General features: G+C 50.1%; 1 protein-coding gene across 1 annotated transcript in view; it reads right to left on the bottom strand.

Annotated features, from left to right (window-relative positions):
• The window catches only part of TNPO3 (transportin 3), a gene marked incomplete at its 5' end in the record, with an annotated part of 52,536 nt that overhangs the window by 13,979 nt on the left and 22,253 nt on the right, over positions 1 to 16,304 (bottom strand). The window contains 12 exons of the mRNA XM_056846798.1: positions 1,166 to 1,306; positions 3,104 to 3,164; positions 4,288 to 4,364; positions 6,266 to 6,357; positions 7,035 to 7,226; positions 9,307 to 9,446; positions 10,640 to 10,731; positions 11,150 to 11,257; positions 12,136 to 12,282; positions 13,066 to 13,204; positions 13,962 to 14,137; positions 15,509 to 15,652. Coding sequence (XP_056702776.1) covers positions 1,166 to 1,306; positions 3,104 to 3,164; positions 4,288 to 4,364; positions 6,266 to 6,357; positions 7,035 to 7,226; positions 9,307 to 9,446; positions 10,640 to 10,731; positions 11,150 to 11,257; positions 12,136 to 12,282; positions 13,066 to 13,204; positions 13,962 to 14,137; positions 15,509 to 15,652 — 1,509 coding nt within the window. The remainder of the gene's footprint in view (positions 1 to 1,165; positions 1,307 to 3,103; positions 3,165 to 4,287; positions 4,365 to 6,265; positions 6,358 to 7,034; positions 7,227 to 9,306; positions 9,447 to 10,639; positions 10,732 to 11,149; positions 11,258 to 12,135; positions 12,283 to 13,065; positions 13,205 to 13,961; positions 14,138 to 15,508; positions 15,653 to 16,304) is intronic.

The raw sequence follows: 16,304 nt of genomic DNA, 5'->3' as shown, positions 1-16,304 counted from the left end.
GGCTCTTATGTTCTTATGTTCTATGGCACCCATGGGTGCCATGATGCTCAACAATACCTTTCCTGGTGCACATCAAGTATTTTTAGAAAGTGGTCAGAGCCAAGTGGGGTTTCTGCCCAGCAGGGCTTCTCAATGGCCATTAGAGACCTGATTAGCTGTGCAGATTTTTTACAAATGTTGATTTGGCAGCAGCTGCCGCCACAGGTTGAGGATCTTCACTGTTTGACCAAAGGTCAACTGCATCAGCTATTTCGTGGCTGGCTCCGCCTTCTGCGGCAGCCGCTTTGTGGCTGCACTTACCACTGTGTGTTAGAATTCCGAGGGTGCCTGCTTTGGCATGGCACGCGAGCAGGCGCTGGCATAAAATCTAAGCTGACTGTCCCTCCCAATGGCAAACCCTATTTCTGAGAGCTGGTGAAGTAGTTAAGGGTACTTGTCTAGGATCTGGGAGACCCAGGTTCAAATCCATACTCGCTGGGTGACCTTGGGCCAGCCACATACATTCAGCCTAATCTACCTAAGAACATAAGAAAAGCCCTGCTGGCTTAGACCCAGGCCCATCAAGTCCAGCAATCTGTTCCAGGAAGCCCACAAACAAGACGACTGCAGCAGCAGCAACCTGCCTGTTCCTCTGATACTAGAGAAAATAGGTATGCATCATGACTAGTATTCATTTTTACTAATAGCCATAGATAGCCTCGTCCTCCATAAGAACATAAGAAAGGCCCTGCTGGATCAGACCAAGGCCCATCAAGTCCAGCAGTCTGTTCACACAGTGGCCAACCAGGTGCCTCTAGGAAGCCCAGAAACAAGACAACTGCAGCAGCATTGTCCTGCCTCTGTTCCACAGCACCTCATATTACAGTCATGCTCATCTGATCCTGGAGAGAATATGTATGCATCTTGACTAGTAGCCATTTTGACTAGTAGCCATGAATAGTCCTGTCCTATATAAGAACATAAGGAAAGCCATGCTGGATCAGGATTGTTGTGAGGATAACATGAAGGAGAGGGGAACGATGGCAAACCGCTTTGGGTCCCCCATTGGGGAGAAAGGCAGGGTGCAAATGAAGTAAATATAATAAAGTGTTTGAAATATGGCCACCTTGATAGAGCTGCTCGTTTTTTGTCTCACCCCACGCACCCACCCCCATGCAAGTTTTACCTGCGTGACCAGCGGCTGCAGGAGGGCCGCCGAGCCTTTCCCCACGCAGCGGACAGCGAAGCGCAGGCACCGACAGCAGCGCTCCACGATGCGGTTATCGGCACGGTGTTTGTTCAGGGTCTCTGACAGGACTGGCCAGATCTAGGCAGAAGGATTAGGGAGACTGAATGGCAGGAGACGACTGACGGGCCGCAGGGCACCGCGCCCCCCTAAAGGCTCCATGACGCCACCCAGCCCCACCCCAGCTACCCCGCTGCACTGAACGGGTCTCTCTGCAACAATGCAGAACAGAGGAATCAGCTGCTACCCAGACTGCAAAGCCTGACGTGACACGGCGGACCCTGCGGCTGAAATCAGAGCTAGCCTCACAGAGGCGTTATGGAACCAACATTCAGTCCCTGTTGTCCCAGTGGTTCTCAAACGGTAGGTAGGTCAGGACATGAGGGAGCCTGGCAAGCTGGGAGAGGCGGCTCTGGGAGGCTCATTTGCACATTCATGTGCATAATGTGTGAAATTACCATGCAATACAGTCTGTCGGTTAGCAGTGTTCTCACATATACCACCATGCGGATCAAGCAATCCACACAATGGGGCCACGTACAGCCAGGGGTAGATGTTTCTGCAAACCCAGGTTTGGGGAAATGTGGACTTAAAAAAACAACGGATTAAATAAAATAGAAAGATCTAGAGAGACTAACTCATGAGATCCCACATATTGTTTTGGAGCTGCTTAGGCAACCACAGACCACATTTCCCAGGCAACCCAAAACGGTTGCAGAGGTCTTGCGAGGTAGAGTCATGTAATCACGGTGATTCTAAACTTCTCTGTATTTTATTTCACCCCATTTTCAGAAGCAAGATTAGTGATAGAAAGGGAGAGGCGTCCTCACACACTATGCCCCACGACAATCTGTTGCCACAAACTGGGCCACAGCGTGCCGCTGGCAAACACAGCAGGTGCTTGTTCAGAGGTGCCCACTGATGACTGGGGCTAGGAAGCCACTCTGGGGTCAGGAAGCAATTTTCCTCCAGGTCAGAATGGCCAGGGATCTTGGAGGTTTTTTTTTTTTTTTTTGCCATCTTCTGGGATTGGAGTAAGGGTGAATGGGCGTGTGGGGGGGAGGTAGTTGTGAATTTCCTGCATTGTGCAGGGGGTTGGACTAGATGACCCTGGTGGCCCCTTCCAACTCTATAATTCTTTGATTCTAAGTTCCCGTGGCTGTAGCTGAGAGGGGAGCATCAGCTTTGTGTGCAGAAGGGCCCCAGTGTGATTGCTGGCATCTCCAGGGGAAGAATCCCAGATAGCAGATGCCAGAGAAGGCCTTCCTCTGCCAGATCTGTTGGACAGCTGCTGCCAGACAGAGAAACCAAGGGGCCTGGAGACCAAGTCCTATGAGGAAAGGTTGAAGGAGCTGGGTATGCTTAGCCTGGAGAGGAGAAGACTGAGAGGGGATATGATAACCATGTTCAAGTACTTGAAGGGCTGTCATATAGAGGAGGGTGCTGAGTTGTTTTCTGTTGCCCCAGAAGGTCGGACCAGAACCAACAGGTTGAAATTAAATCAAAAGAGTTTCTGTCTAGACATTAGGAAGAATCTTCTAATAGTTAAGAGCGGTTCCTCAGTGGAACAGGCTTCCTCGGGAGGGGGTGAGCTCTCCTTCTCTGGAGGTTTTTAAGCAGAGGCTAGATGGCCATCTGTCAGCAATGCTGATTCTATGACCTTAGGCAGATGATGAGAGGAAGGGCATCTTGGCCATCTTCTGGACATGGAGTATGGGTCACTGGATGTGTGTGTGGGGGGGGGGGAGGTAGTTGTGAATTTCCTGCATTGTGCAGGGGGTTGGACTAGATGACCCTGGTTGTCCCTTCCAACTGTATGATTCTATGACTGATCTAAGCAGCCACAAATGGCAAACCTCTCACCCGATATCCCCATACCTCCTGGATGACTTTTTGGCACGGATGCGTCTGTCCATTTTCTACAATGGGGTTGGTATGCCTGAGGAGAGAGACAAAAACCAGTTTGTGTCCAGCCTGGGGTGAAATAAGGGAACGGGTGGGGCAGTGAGCATCGGACACCCAACCTCACGGGCTCTTGTATCCACTTGACCTTACTGTGAGTCCCACTCCGCCCTGACCAAGGAGACAGTCAGACTTACTGCTCCTGTGGCAGAAGAGTGGCCCAGGGACCCATTCAGCCAGGGACCAATGTCTGCGATATGATAAAGTTCATTGTTTGGGGCCAAAGGCCATTACAATCTGTCATAAAACCTAGTCATATCATACATTAAAACCCAGTCATAAATAATAACATTAAAAACAGTCTTTCATATACAGGATGGCACGGAGTTCTTTTCTGTTGCCCCAGAAGGTCGGACCAGAACCAACGGGTTGAAATTAAATCAAAAGAGTTTCCATCTCAACATTATGAAGAACTTTCTAACAGTCAGAGCGGCTCCTCAGTGGAACAGGCTTCCTCGGGAGGTGGTGGGCTCTCCTTCCCTGGAGGTTTTTAAGCAGAGGCTAGACAGCCATCTGTCAGCAATGCTGATACTGTGACCTTAGGCAGATCATGAGAGGGAGGGCAGAAAGGGTTTTGTCAGCGTTTGGCTCTCATGATTCTTTCTTACATGCCCAGGGATCTGCTGATCACCACTTTGGGGTCAGGAAGCAATTTTCCTCCAGGTCAGACTGGCCAGGGATCCTGGAGGGGTTTCCTCCCCCAACTTCTGGGCATGGAGCAGGGGTCACTGGAAGTGTGTGGGGGGGGAGGTAATTGTGAATTTCTTGCATTGTGCAGGTGGTTGGACATGATGACCCTGGTGGTCCCCTCCAACTCTATGATTCTACGACCAGGCAGTAGGTGATGTGAAAGGCCTCTGCCTGAGACTCTGGAAAGCTGTGGTGAGGGGCCATGGCTCAGTGGTAGAGCATCTGCTTGGCATGCAGAAGGTCCCAGGTTCAATCCTCGGCATCTCCAGTTGAAAGGGTGGATTTCCCCCCTGGTTTTCACAGTTCCATGGAATTCCAGCTTCCAGGCAATCCTAGCGGGCCTTAGGAAGCCATCCGCCAGCCACTGCAGGCCAGGGGAGACTCACCAAACAGCCCCCACGGCTTCTTACCTAAATATAACAGCAAGGCGATCGAGGGGCACGGTGGGATCTGAGGAGAGGCCGTTGCTCGGCTCCTGAGAGAGAAGCTGGAGAAAAAGAAGGGAACACGGTAGAGGAGGCCCTTAGGACACCTGACACAACACAGCCAGCAGTCAAGGTTTTCAATATTTGGGCTTGCCTCAGTCTCTTTTTGGCTGACAATCAGCATTGGTAATGAGTTTCTCTGCTGAATTTAGTTTGATATTCAAACTAAAGACAATGCATTTACCTGGGCTGAATAAAGACCTTGCATTCATGGCTCATTACCAATGCTGATTTCTCCACACCCATCTCTCCCCTGGACATCTCGGACTCTTCTGCATACCACACCTAATCCCATCACGCCTGCTATTCACATTTACATACTGTTAACATTTACATACTAATGCTTGTCTGAATTCACTCTCCTCTACTTAAAGACAGATGGATTCACATTCTAGCTGTATCTGAAGAAGTGAGCTGTGGCTCACGAAAGCTCATACCCTGCCAGAAAATATTTTTGTTAGTTTTTAAGGTGCTACTGGACCCTTGCTCTTTTCTACTACTGCAGACAGACTAACACGGCTACCCACTGTGAATTATCTTCTTAGAAGAAAATAAAGGCATTTGCGGTGCTCCCAGAAGTTAAAACACAAGCTCGTGTCCCAAATACCGGGACTCATTCTTGGAGTCTTCTTATCACATTTTATATCATAAACTTCTTTTTTTTCTCCTGAAAAATGCTCCCTCCCCAGGGTAAAGAAAACCCCTAAAGGTTATACAATCTAAAAGTTATGTCCATACAAAATATGTATATATTTATTACAGGCTAAAATCTAATAACTCATATAACACATATGAGGCCCGAATCCTAAATTGTATGGAAGCCTAAAACAGAGGAAGAAGTTTTGCAGTTATATATTATTTGTTATATTTAACTTTTAAAAACAATTGATGCATAGATTGTTTACTTAATATTTTTATATCGTGTTTATTTATTTTTTCAGAACACAACACACATATAGTTATAGAGAATTTTGAAAATATACGTATATATTTTGTAGTCTGGAATGGTGATTGTTTAGGCAACTGAGGAATCCGAAACATGAATGGTCAGAATCTAATTGTGTGATTTTATGTCTAATTGTGTTATATGTTATATGAGCATGTTTATTTGGTAGGGTTTTGCTGGGCCATATGAGTTATTAGATTTTAGCCTGTAATAAATACTGTGTTCTGTTTTGGGAACCGCAATTTAAGAAAGATGTAAGCAAGCTGGAATGTGTCCAGAGGAGGGCAAGAAAGATGGTGAGGGGTCTGGAGTCCAAGTCCTATTAGGAAAGGCATGTTTAGCCTGAAGAGGAGAAGACTGAGAGGGGATATGATAACCATCTTCAAGTACTTGAAGGGCTGGCATAGAGAGGATGGTGCCGAGTTGTTTTCTGTTGCCCCAGGTCGGACCAGAAGCAACGGGTTGAAATTAAATCAAAAGAGTTTCCGTCCAGACATTAGGAAGAATTTTCTAACAGAGCAGTTCCTCAGTGGAACAGGCTTCCTCAGGAGGTGGTGAGCTATCCTTCCCTGGAGGCTAGATGGCCATCTGTCAGCAATGCTGAGTCTATTACTTTAGGCAGATGATGAGAGGGACGGCATCTTGGCCATCTTCTGGGCATGGAGTAGGGGTCACTGTGTGTGTGTGTGTGGGGAGGTAGTTGTTAATCTCCTGCATTGTGTAGGGGGTTGGACTAGATGACCCTGATGGTCCCTTCCAACTCTATGATTCTATGATTCTAAATTCATACATATTTTGTACAGATATAACTTTCAGATTGTATAACTTTTGTCCTTGGATGTTCATTTTTTCTTGACCTTTGGGTACTTAATTCTGTTTTTTAGGGTTAGGTTTTTCCCCCCTTTGTTGTTGATGTAAAAAAACCCCATCAAGCAGTCACGCTAAGCTGCAGTGTACCTTTTTCAGCGCCATCACCTGAACGGCACAAAGTTCACTGAGACACGCCGAGATCTTCTCCAGCGGAAGCCTGGCCAGCACCAAGGCAGTCCCTGCACGCCAAGGGGGAAAAAACAGGGAAAAATGAAAACCTTTCAAGAGGCCCCTTACAGTTCACGACTCCCCACCCTAACCGATGGCAGCCCTCCAGGGTTTCAAGCCCGGGTCCTTCCCAGTTCTGCCGCCCGATGTCCAGGGGCTGAAACGGAGGACAGGAAAAGGGCCGGCTCTGGCACTGCCTCATACCGAGCCAGGGAGATTAGTCTGTCCCCTTCTCTACAAGAGGAGGAGGAGGAAGAGTTGGTTTTTATATGCCTGCTTTCTCTACCACTTAAGGAAGAATCAAACTGAATTACCAACACCTACCCTTCCCCTCCTCACCACAGACACCCTGTAAGGTAGGTGGGGGTGAGAGAGCTCTAAGAGAACTGTGACTTGCCCAAGGTCACCCAGCTGACTTCATGTGGAGAAGTGGGGAAACAAATCCAGTTCACCAGATCAGCCTCCGCTGCTCATGTGGAGGAGAGGGGAATCAAACCCAGTTCTCCGGGTCAGAGTCCACTGCTCCAAACAACGGCTCTTAACCACTACACCATGCTACCTTACAGGGTGTCTGTTGTGGGGAGGGGAAGGGAAGGAGATTGTAAGCTAGTCTGATTCTTTCTTAAATGGTAGAGTAAGTCGGCATATAAAAATCAACTCTTCTTCTCTCTCCCAGAGGGGCACGTACCTTTCAGGAGTCCGACCGCTGCCTCCGGCGAGAGCATGAAGGAGTCCAGGGAGCGGGCGATTTCCAGCAGGCCGCTGAAATGCTGAGCCATGTGGTCCCGGCACACGGAGCAGATGCTGTGAATGGCTTTGGCAGCGACCGAGGCCAGCTGTTTCTCGCAGAGGCCCTTCATCAAAAAGCCGAGCACCGGATCTGTTTTTTGGGAGAGGGGGTAGAAGCCAGGAAGCAAGTCATTAATCAGGGAGGGTCCCTTTATTCTATGCATAGATGGTTAAAAGAAAAGGGGTTTTTAAGAGGAAGCGCTCCAAGCGTGGTCGCAGGAAGAGGGCCTCGCCATGGAGTTGCAAATTAGCCACTCGCAGCCAATGAAACAACGGACCAGCGGAAAAGGATCTTTTGGCCAATTAACCACCCAGCTAAAAAGGACCATGCTAATTCGCGACTGCAAACATGGGTGGCATTTTTCACCACCCCCTAAACACTAGAAGCTCTCAGCTGGACGGCCCAGGCTAGCCTGATCTTGTCAGATCTCGGAAGCTAAGCAGGGTCGGCCCTGGTCAGTATTTGGATGGGAGACTACCAAGGAAGTCCAGGGTTGCTACGCAGAGGCAGGCAATGGCAAACCACCTCTGAACATCTCTTGCCTTGAACTGGATGGCCCAGAACTGCTGTTTGTGCAGCCTAGCCAACTTCCCCGAGGCTGCAATAAGTGGCTGATCCTGAGGTAACACGGGTACGTTGCCTTGCTTTCCCGCCGTCGCAGGGATTTCTCCCCAGTACGATTGCCAAAGATAGGACTTTTTGGAGGACTTTGATTCATAGGCACTTAACACACACACACCCCACATACACGATTGCCAACCTCCAGTTGGGGCCTGGGAATCTCCCAAGATTACAACCGACCGCAGCTCTACACAGATCAGTTCCCTCCCTAAACTCCGCTGTCCCCCAGATCGCCAGAAATTTCCCGGCCTGGAGTTAGCAACCATATTCAGGTTAAATTGCTGTGTTGGCACTTTGCAATAAATAAGTGGGTTTTGGGTTGCAGTTTGGGCACTCAGTCTCTAAAAGGTTCGCCATCACTGGTATAGGATCTCTCGTCCTGGCAGGTTAATTAACAGCAGCAGCATCAAGAGATCCACAGACCTCATCAGCGGCAATGCACCTTCATAGAATCATGGAAGGGACCACCAGGGTCATCTAGTCCAACCCCCTGCACAATGCAGGAAATTCACAACTGCCTCCCCCACACACACCTCCAGTGACCCCCACTCCATGCCCAGAAGATGGCAAAAAAAAACAAAAAACCTCCAGGATCCCTGGCCATTCTGGCCAGGAGGAAAATTTCTTCCTGACCCTAGAGTGGCTTCCTAGCCCCAGTCATCAGTGGGCACCTCTGACCAAGTGCCTGCTCTGTTTGCCAGCAACACGCTGTGGCCTGGTTTGTGGAAACAGATTGTCATGGGGCATGGTGGGTGAAGGCGCCTCTCCCTTTCTATCACTAGATAGGAGAGCTTACCACCTCCCGAGGAAGCCTGTTCTACTGAGGAACCGCTCTAACTGTTAGAAGATTCTTCCTAATGTCAAGATGGAAGCTGTTTTGATTTAATTTTAACCCGTTGGTTCTGGTCCAACCTCCTGGGGCAACGGAAAACAACTCGGCACCCTCCCCTCTATGACAGCCCTTCAAGTACTTGAAGATGTTTATCATGTCCCCTCTCTGTCTTCTCCTCTTCAGGCTAAACATACCCAGTTCCTTCAACCTTTCCTCATAGGACTTGGTCTCCAGACCCCTCACCATCTTTGTTACCCAAAGCCTTCCCGAGGCCCGAGTCGTACGGGCTGAAGCAAAGGTCTTCGGGAAGCACAAGGTGAGCCTGTCCTGCCTGTTAAGCCGCTTCCCTGTGATCAAGAGCAGCCTCAAGTCCAAGAGACTGAGCTACAAACCAGGAAGCCCCTGGATCTCCCCCCACCCCCACTCTAGGCAGCCTCAGGCAAACAGGCTCCACCTCTTACCTGCAATCTGGAGGCGGACTGGCCTACCTTACAGGGGCCTTTTGAAACACCCCCAAACGTCGTCTAAATGCTAAGGGTTATCTTCGGGATAAACAGCAGGCTGTTTAACATTGGGACTGAAGCTTCCACCGAGTATTGCCGCCAATCAAACCCTGCGTTGCTATCAACTAATAACTGCAGGGATCCTGACGATGCTCCTTGCTAGACACAAAAGCAGATGGGGGAGAAGAGAGCACATCCCCCCGTAACCACTCACCAAGAAAATGGGAGTTCCTGTCCACCACTTCGCTCATCTCACCAACCAGCTCGATGCTCGTGTAGCGGACAGCCAGGTGCACCGATTCGGGCAGGCGCACCACCCCGTCCAGCACTTCCACCAGCGTCGGGTTGTTCTCCCTGAGAGCAGGAGGCAGTGGATCAGTCGCCAAGGTAACAAACACAGCCCAAGCAGCAACATGGACGTTCTTGCTTATCTTACTGCTTTAAAACGCACCATTTGTAACTGAGTTTGCATATAAAATTGAGCTCTGGGGCATACTGACGGGATCAAGATGTCTAAAATGCCTTTCCAGTGCTGTCCTCCCCAGAGGAACACTCTTCTATGCCAGCTGAAGTCAAGGAGTTTAGAAGGGAGTTTCTGTGTCTATGATCAAGATTTAAGACCTGTAGCATCTTAAAGACCAACTAGATTTGCAGGGTATGAGCTTCTGCGGGTCAAAGGTCTGACCAAGGGCATAAGAACATAAGAAAGGCCCTGCTGGATCAAACCAAGTTTTATCGAGTCCAGCCGTCTGTTCACACAGTGGCCAACCAGGGGCCTCCAGGAAGCCACAAACAAGGCGACTGCAGCAGCATTCTCCTGCCTGCATTCCGAAGCCATTTTCTCCCAGGGAACTGGTCTCTGTAGTCTGAGACCTGCTGTAATTCTAGGAGGTCTCCAGGCCCCACCTAGAGGCTGGCAACCCCAGAAATCCCCAAATATGCTTGTGCTGGTGGTGTGTGGGCCTCAATGTAGGTGGGCTATGAGTCAGTCCATCTGCCTGGCAGCTGTATGCAGAACATAAGAAAGGCCCTGCTGGATCAGACCCAGGCCCATCCAGTCCAGCAGTCTGTTCACACAGTGGCCAACCAGGTGCCTCTAGGAAGCCCACAAACAAGGTGACTGCAGAAGCATTAGCCTGCCTGTGTTCCACAGCACCTAATATAATGGGCATGCTCCTTGGAGAATAGCTATGCATCATGACTAGTACCCATTTTGACTAGTAGCCATGAAGGCACTTTGACTCTAGAGAGCTTAGACCCTGGAAATCTTGTTTGTCTCTGAATTGCTACTGGACTAGAATAGAATCATAGAGTTGGAAGGGACCACCAGGGTCATCTAGCCTAACCCCCCACACAATGCAGGGAATTCACAACTACCTCCTCCACCCACATCCCCAGTGACCCCTACTCTATGCCCAGAAGATGGCAACAAAAACCCTCCAGGATCCCCGGCCAATCTGGAAAGGACTCAGTGAGGACCTCACGGCAACCAGCAGCGGTCTGTGCCCACAGTGTGGATAGCTGCATCCTGGCTCCCCAGTACTTACTGATCAACGCTCTTGGCTATCGAAGCCATAATGAAGAGCACGGCTTCCGTCACTTCCCAAGGAGGGTTTCCTTCTTTCAGGGTGGCGTAAAGCTGTGGAGGGAAAGAGGGCGAGAAGGGCTGAGCTGAGAACCGAGAAGGGCTTTCGGCAAGGAGAGAGGCGCGGACGAGGCAGAATGGGTCCCCGAGACCGCTGGCCGAGCCCGTGCGCTTAGCGACGGGGCTTTGGCGTCCCAACATCTGGGAGAACCGAGGCAGCCAAGTCATAACCAAACATCTGTAAGGTTACAGGACATGTAAAGCTTTGCAGCCAACCGCTAAGACTTCCCGCCGCCGAGCGACACAAAGGAAGGGCAGGCCAATGATCCCGGCGGGATAAAGAACGAAGCCCCTTCGGAACCTCATCTCACCCCCAAAGCGGAAGAAAGTATTGATGCATCTCGGGCAATTTGGGGAAAAAATGCAAACCACACGGGATCCCACCCTTTTTTCCCCGGCACATACTCCCCACCTGGGCAAAACATTCCACGGATCCGACAAGGAAGATCAAGTCCTTCACCAGGTCCGACACCCTCATCCGGAACTCTCCGAAGTCATCCGTCTCCTCAGGAATCCCTTCCTAGCATAGGAAAATCAGGGGGTAAAGAGGTATGGGACACAGAAAGAAATTAAGCCAGCGTGATGTAGTGGTTAGGAGCGGTGGTTTGGAGCGGTGGACTCTGATCTGGAGAACCGGGTTCGATTCCCGACTCCTACACATGAGCAACAGAGGCTAATCTGGAGAACCAGGTTGGTTTCCCCAGTCCTACACATGAAGCCTGCTGGGTGACCTTGGGCTAGTCACAGCTTTCTTAGAGCTCTCTCTCAGCCCCACCTACCTCACAGGGTGTCTGTTGTGGGGAGGGGAAGGGAAGGTGATTGTAAGCCGGTCTGAGTCTCCCTTAAGTAGTAGAGAACGTCGGCATACAAAAACCAACTCTTCTTCTTCTAAACTGACTCACCCAACAAGAGTAAGGGCAACGTTAGCTAATAAACTAACAAAGCCGGGAAATGGATTTGGGAACTGGATTTTATCCAAAGCCTGCCACAACAGTTCTCTGAATATATGGACAAGACCATGCTCAATTCTCTCTTGCAGTTTTCATTTAAACAAAAAAACAACCATACAAACTGCTCCTTCTGAAGCTCAAAGCAGTAAATAATCAAAATCACAACTTGCTGGTAGGGTTGCCAACCTCCAGGTACTAAAGGAAAAGAGCAGTAATGGCTCTAAAAAATGATTTTGGGGAGGCATCGAAGTCCCTTCCCTCCCCAAACCCTGCCCTCTTCAGCCTCTGCCCCCAAAATCTCCCTGTCTCAGGAGGGGCGAACGGCTGCATGGCCCGTGACCACAGCCAAGAAGCCGCCTAGCTCGGCCTCACCACCTTTGGGGCCCAGAGGAAAAGGCGCGCTCACATTTCACGTTCAGGGGCAGGAAGGGAGACCAGCCAAGCTTACGTGGTCTGGATCCAGCTGACAGTGTCGCGCCAGGGCGTGGAGCAGCCTCTGGATGTAGGCCTTGAAGATGCTGTGGATGACAGCGTCGTCCGTCTTGTAAAGATGCTCCCCCAGCCGGTACCAGAAGTTGAAGGAAATTTCCACCACCTGTGGCGGGAGGAAGTTTTTTTGAGCTAGCGGACGCGGCAGCGCCCCTTCTCCTGGCGGGGATGCACGCAGAGCAATGCTTGGCTCCTCCGTTAGACATCCCCGCACACACACCCCTGCTAAATGGCCCTCCAACAACTCAATCTTTGCACAGAGGACATTTATGCTTGCCAGGCTGAATGCCCTCCCTTCGGCAATCCTAAATGGCAGGTTTAAAAATATTCCATTTGAGAAAAGATTATGCGTATGTGGCTTGAGTCAACACAATACGCTACAGCATATAATCATGAATTATCACCTGCATAATGGTCCTCGTAAAAAAACAATTAGAATCATATTTGGGACCACCAGGGTCATCTAGTCCAACCCCCTGCACAATGCAGGAAATTCACAACTACCTCCCCCCACACACACACCCAGTGACCCCCTACTCCATGCCCAGAAGTTGGCCAAGATGCCCTCCCTCTCATGAACTGCCTAAGAACAAATTCTACCATTGATTGATAAAATGAAATCTAGTCAAGAATTCTCTGTATGCCGGTTTTTGTTGAATTATACTATTCCTGGTCACTTTAAAGGTAGCAGAATTTTTGATGGAAGTTATCAATATTAGGACTAAAGTCTAAATCATATTTAAATTGAAAATGTATGGACAGTGAATTTTGTGTACTGCTTACGTCATGTTTCTGAGTATATGCCAATAAAGGTCGATTGACTGAATTCAATCTTCGCTACCTCGTGAGGAGGCACATGGGCGCTGCTGGCTGCCGGGGACGTTCCTACCTCATACTGCGGGTGGCCCGCGCAGATCAAGAGCAGCTCAATAGTCCGCAGGTCCCCCAGGCCGTGGCCAGGAGTGCAGACGATCTTATCCAGAAGTGTCTCGCAGAGTTCCGTAAAGATCCGGCAGTAATTCAGAACCCTGAAAGAGAGAATCGAGCGGGGCGGGTCACTGAGTGGCAGCCTTTGCCAGGGAAAGCCCCCAGGAACATAAAAGCACATCTGGCTGAAAATTTTCTAACCATGAACACGCCCACGAGTTGCCCTTTCTTGAACGGAGAAAAATGGGAACTCGCAAGTCTCGTGATGTTACAAATGGATTTTTACCAACTCCATGGGTGGCAGGATCCGTGGAACGCTTGAGAATTGTTCCTAACAATAAACCAGGAAAAGCATAAATGGAAGGGGTTGCCATTAGGGGGAGAGGCTGTGGCTCAGCAGTAGAGCCTTGGCTTGGCATGCAGAAGGCCCCAGGTTCAATCCCCGGCATCTCCAGTTAAAGAGACTAGGCAAGTAGGTGATGTGAAAGACCCCTGCCTGAAACCCTGGAAAGCCATAGAGGGGGGCCCTGGCTCAGCGGTAGAGCATCTGCTTGGCATGCAGATCCCCGGCATCTCCAGTTAAAGGGAGTAGGCAAGTAGGTGATAGGAAAGTCCTCTGCCTGAGACCCTGGAGAGCCGCTGCCGATCTGAGTAGACAGTACTGATGTTGATGGACCAAGGGTCTAGTTCAGTATAAGGTGGGTTCATGTGCTTCATGTGTTCATGTGCCATAAATTTTCTAGTCAGGGCCAATGAGCTCAACCTCACGGATGGAATTCTTAGGCTGTCGAATGCTGGACCAGCAACGCGCCTCCTCTTCTACAGGCTCCACCAAGGCCTTCTAACGCAGCGACTCACTTGTCCAAATCCTCTCGGGCCACGGCCATGTGGTACGCCGTCTCGAGGGTCAGCACCCCCTGGAAGAGCTGCAACGCCAGGGCCAGGTTGGTCTCCACGTTCTCGATGGCGTAGAGCGCCGAACAGACGCAGTCAGAAGCGGCTTCGTGCAGGTTCGACGACGTCTTGTCCTGTTGCTGGAAGGAGACAGAACATAAAGCTGGCTCAGACATCCTGCGGGGGCACTTTCTGGCTACTAGCTGCATCTCCTTCCCACTAGAACTCTTAACATCAGCATCTGTTTTGTGACCAGAATGGTTGAACAGCAGGGGATACACAGAAGAGGAGTTGGTTTTTGTATGCCGACTTTCTCTACCACTTAAGGAAGAATCAAACCGGGTGACAATCGCCTTCCCTTCCTCTCCCCACAAGAGACACCCTGTGAGGCTGAGGGAGTTTAGAGAGAACTGTGAATTACTCAAGGTCACCCAGCTGGCTTCATGGGTAGGAGTGGGGAATCAAACCCAGTTCTCCAGATTGGAGTCCGCCACTCATGTGGAGGGGCAGGGAATCAAACAAAGTTCTCTCCCAATTAGAGTCTGCTGCTCCCAGCCACTACACCACACTGTCTCTTAAGAGACCCGGACGCTGCTCAATCTGTGTTAGGTGGCAAGGAAAGGTTGGGGAACATGTCAGGGCTGGAAGAGGGAAGGGGCAGGAGAGCTGCAGGTGACACCCTGGGAAGAGAGAAGGGGAAACTACAGCAGTCCAGGGAAGGCATTACCCATGCAATATTTATTTATTTAGGGCCAGCATGATGTAGTGGTTAAGAGCGGTGGTTTGAAGCGGTGGACTCTGATCTGGAGAACCAGGTTCAATTCCCCACTCCTCCACATGAATGGCGGAGGCTAGTCTGATGAACCAGGTTGGTTTCCCCACTCCTCCATATGAAGCCTGCTGAGTGACCTGGGGCTAGTCACAGCTCTCTTAGAGCTCTCTCAGCCTGACCTGCCTCACAGGGTGTCTGTTGTGGGGAAGGGAAGGCAATTACAAGCTGGTTTGATTCTTCCTTAAGTGGTAGAGAAAGTCAGCCCATAAAAACCAACTCCTCCTCTTATTATTATTTGTATATGTATTTATTATGTGCCTTTTTTTACTTTGTGCAACTCCAGGTAGCTTACAATATAAATAAAAACCACCTTGGTTGGTTTTTTTTTAAACACATCAAAGACCACAATTTAAAAACTCTAATTAGGACTGCCGATAAATAAAAGCTAAATTCGTCAAATGCAGTCTTAAATAAAACTGTCTGAAACAAAACCATCTACGTAAAACCCCAAGCCCCCTACACGGGCCAGAGGACTCGGGGGGGGGGGCAAGAAAAGATCGATGGCGAGCGCAAAGAGGCCAGTAACCCAAGACCAGATTTGGAAACCCCTGACCCCGGCAGCGGTGGCCAAGGGCAGAGGAGACAGACGTGGCCTCCGGACAGCCCCCCTCTTCAGCTGTTAACCACTGACCACTTGACCTGGCCGCCCGTTGCAGAACAGGGAGGCCAGAAGACGTACCAGGACCTCGAAGAGTAGTGAGAGCAGCTTGCTGTTGGCCATGAAGGTGCTGTCCAGGACCCCCAGGTTGAACCAGCTGCCCAGGCAGCGGAAGACCTTGATGAGCATCTTCTCGTCGTTGCCAGCCTTCCCCACACAGGTCATCTGCACGGAAGGGGAAAAGGTGAGACGAGCGCTTAGAGGAACTTTTGCGGGGGGGCTCACCCACTTGCTCGCCTGCGAGAGTCGCTTCGTTGGCATGACCCTCGCCGCGGCACGTGTGGAACACTGTACCGCTCTGCCTTATGAGGAGAAGTTGAAACGCTTAGGGATGTTTAGCTTGGAAAGAAGGTGGTAGAAGGGAGATATGACAGAGGCCTTTAAAATTATGCATGGTGTGGAGAGAGTGGACAGGGAGAAGCTTTTCTCCCTCTCGCATAATATTAGAACACGGGGTAATCTGCTGAAGCTGGAGGGTGAGAGATTCAAAACAGAGAAAAGGAGGTCTTTTTTCACACAACGCATAGTTAAATTGTGGAACTCCCTGCCCCAGGATGTGGTGATGGCTGCCAACTTGGAAGGCTTTAAGAGGGGAGTGGACATGTCCATGGAGGAGAGGGCTATCCATGGTTACTTGTCAAAATGGATACTAGTCATGATGCATACCTGTTCTCTCCAAGATCAGAGGAGCATGCCTTAAGCAGGTACGCATCATGACTATTAGGTGCTGTGGAGCACAGGCAGGATAAATGCTGCCGCACTCGGCTTGCTTGTGGGCTTCCTTAGAGGCCCCTGGTTGGCCCCTGTGTGAACAGAC

This window comes from Euleptes europaea, chromosome 3 (genome assembly GCF_029931775.1).
Source record: "Euleptes europaea isolate rEulEur1 chromosome 3, rEulEur1.hap1, whole genome shotgun sequence".
Lineage (NCBI taxonomy): Eukaryota > Metazoa > Chordata > Lepidosauria > Squamata > Sphaerodactylidae > Euleptes > Euleptes europaea.
The sequence above is the reverse complement of the archived record's forward strand: the minus strand, read 5'-3'. Positions and strand labels throughout refer to the sequence as shown.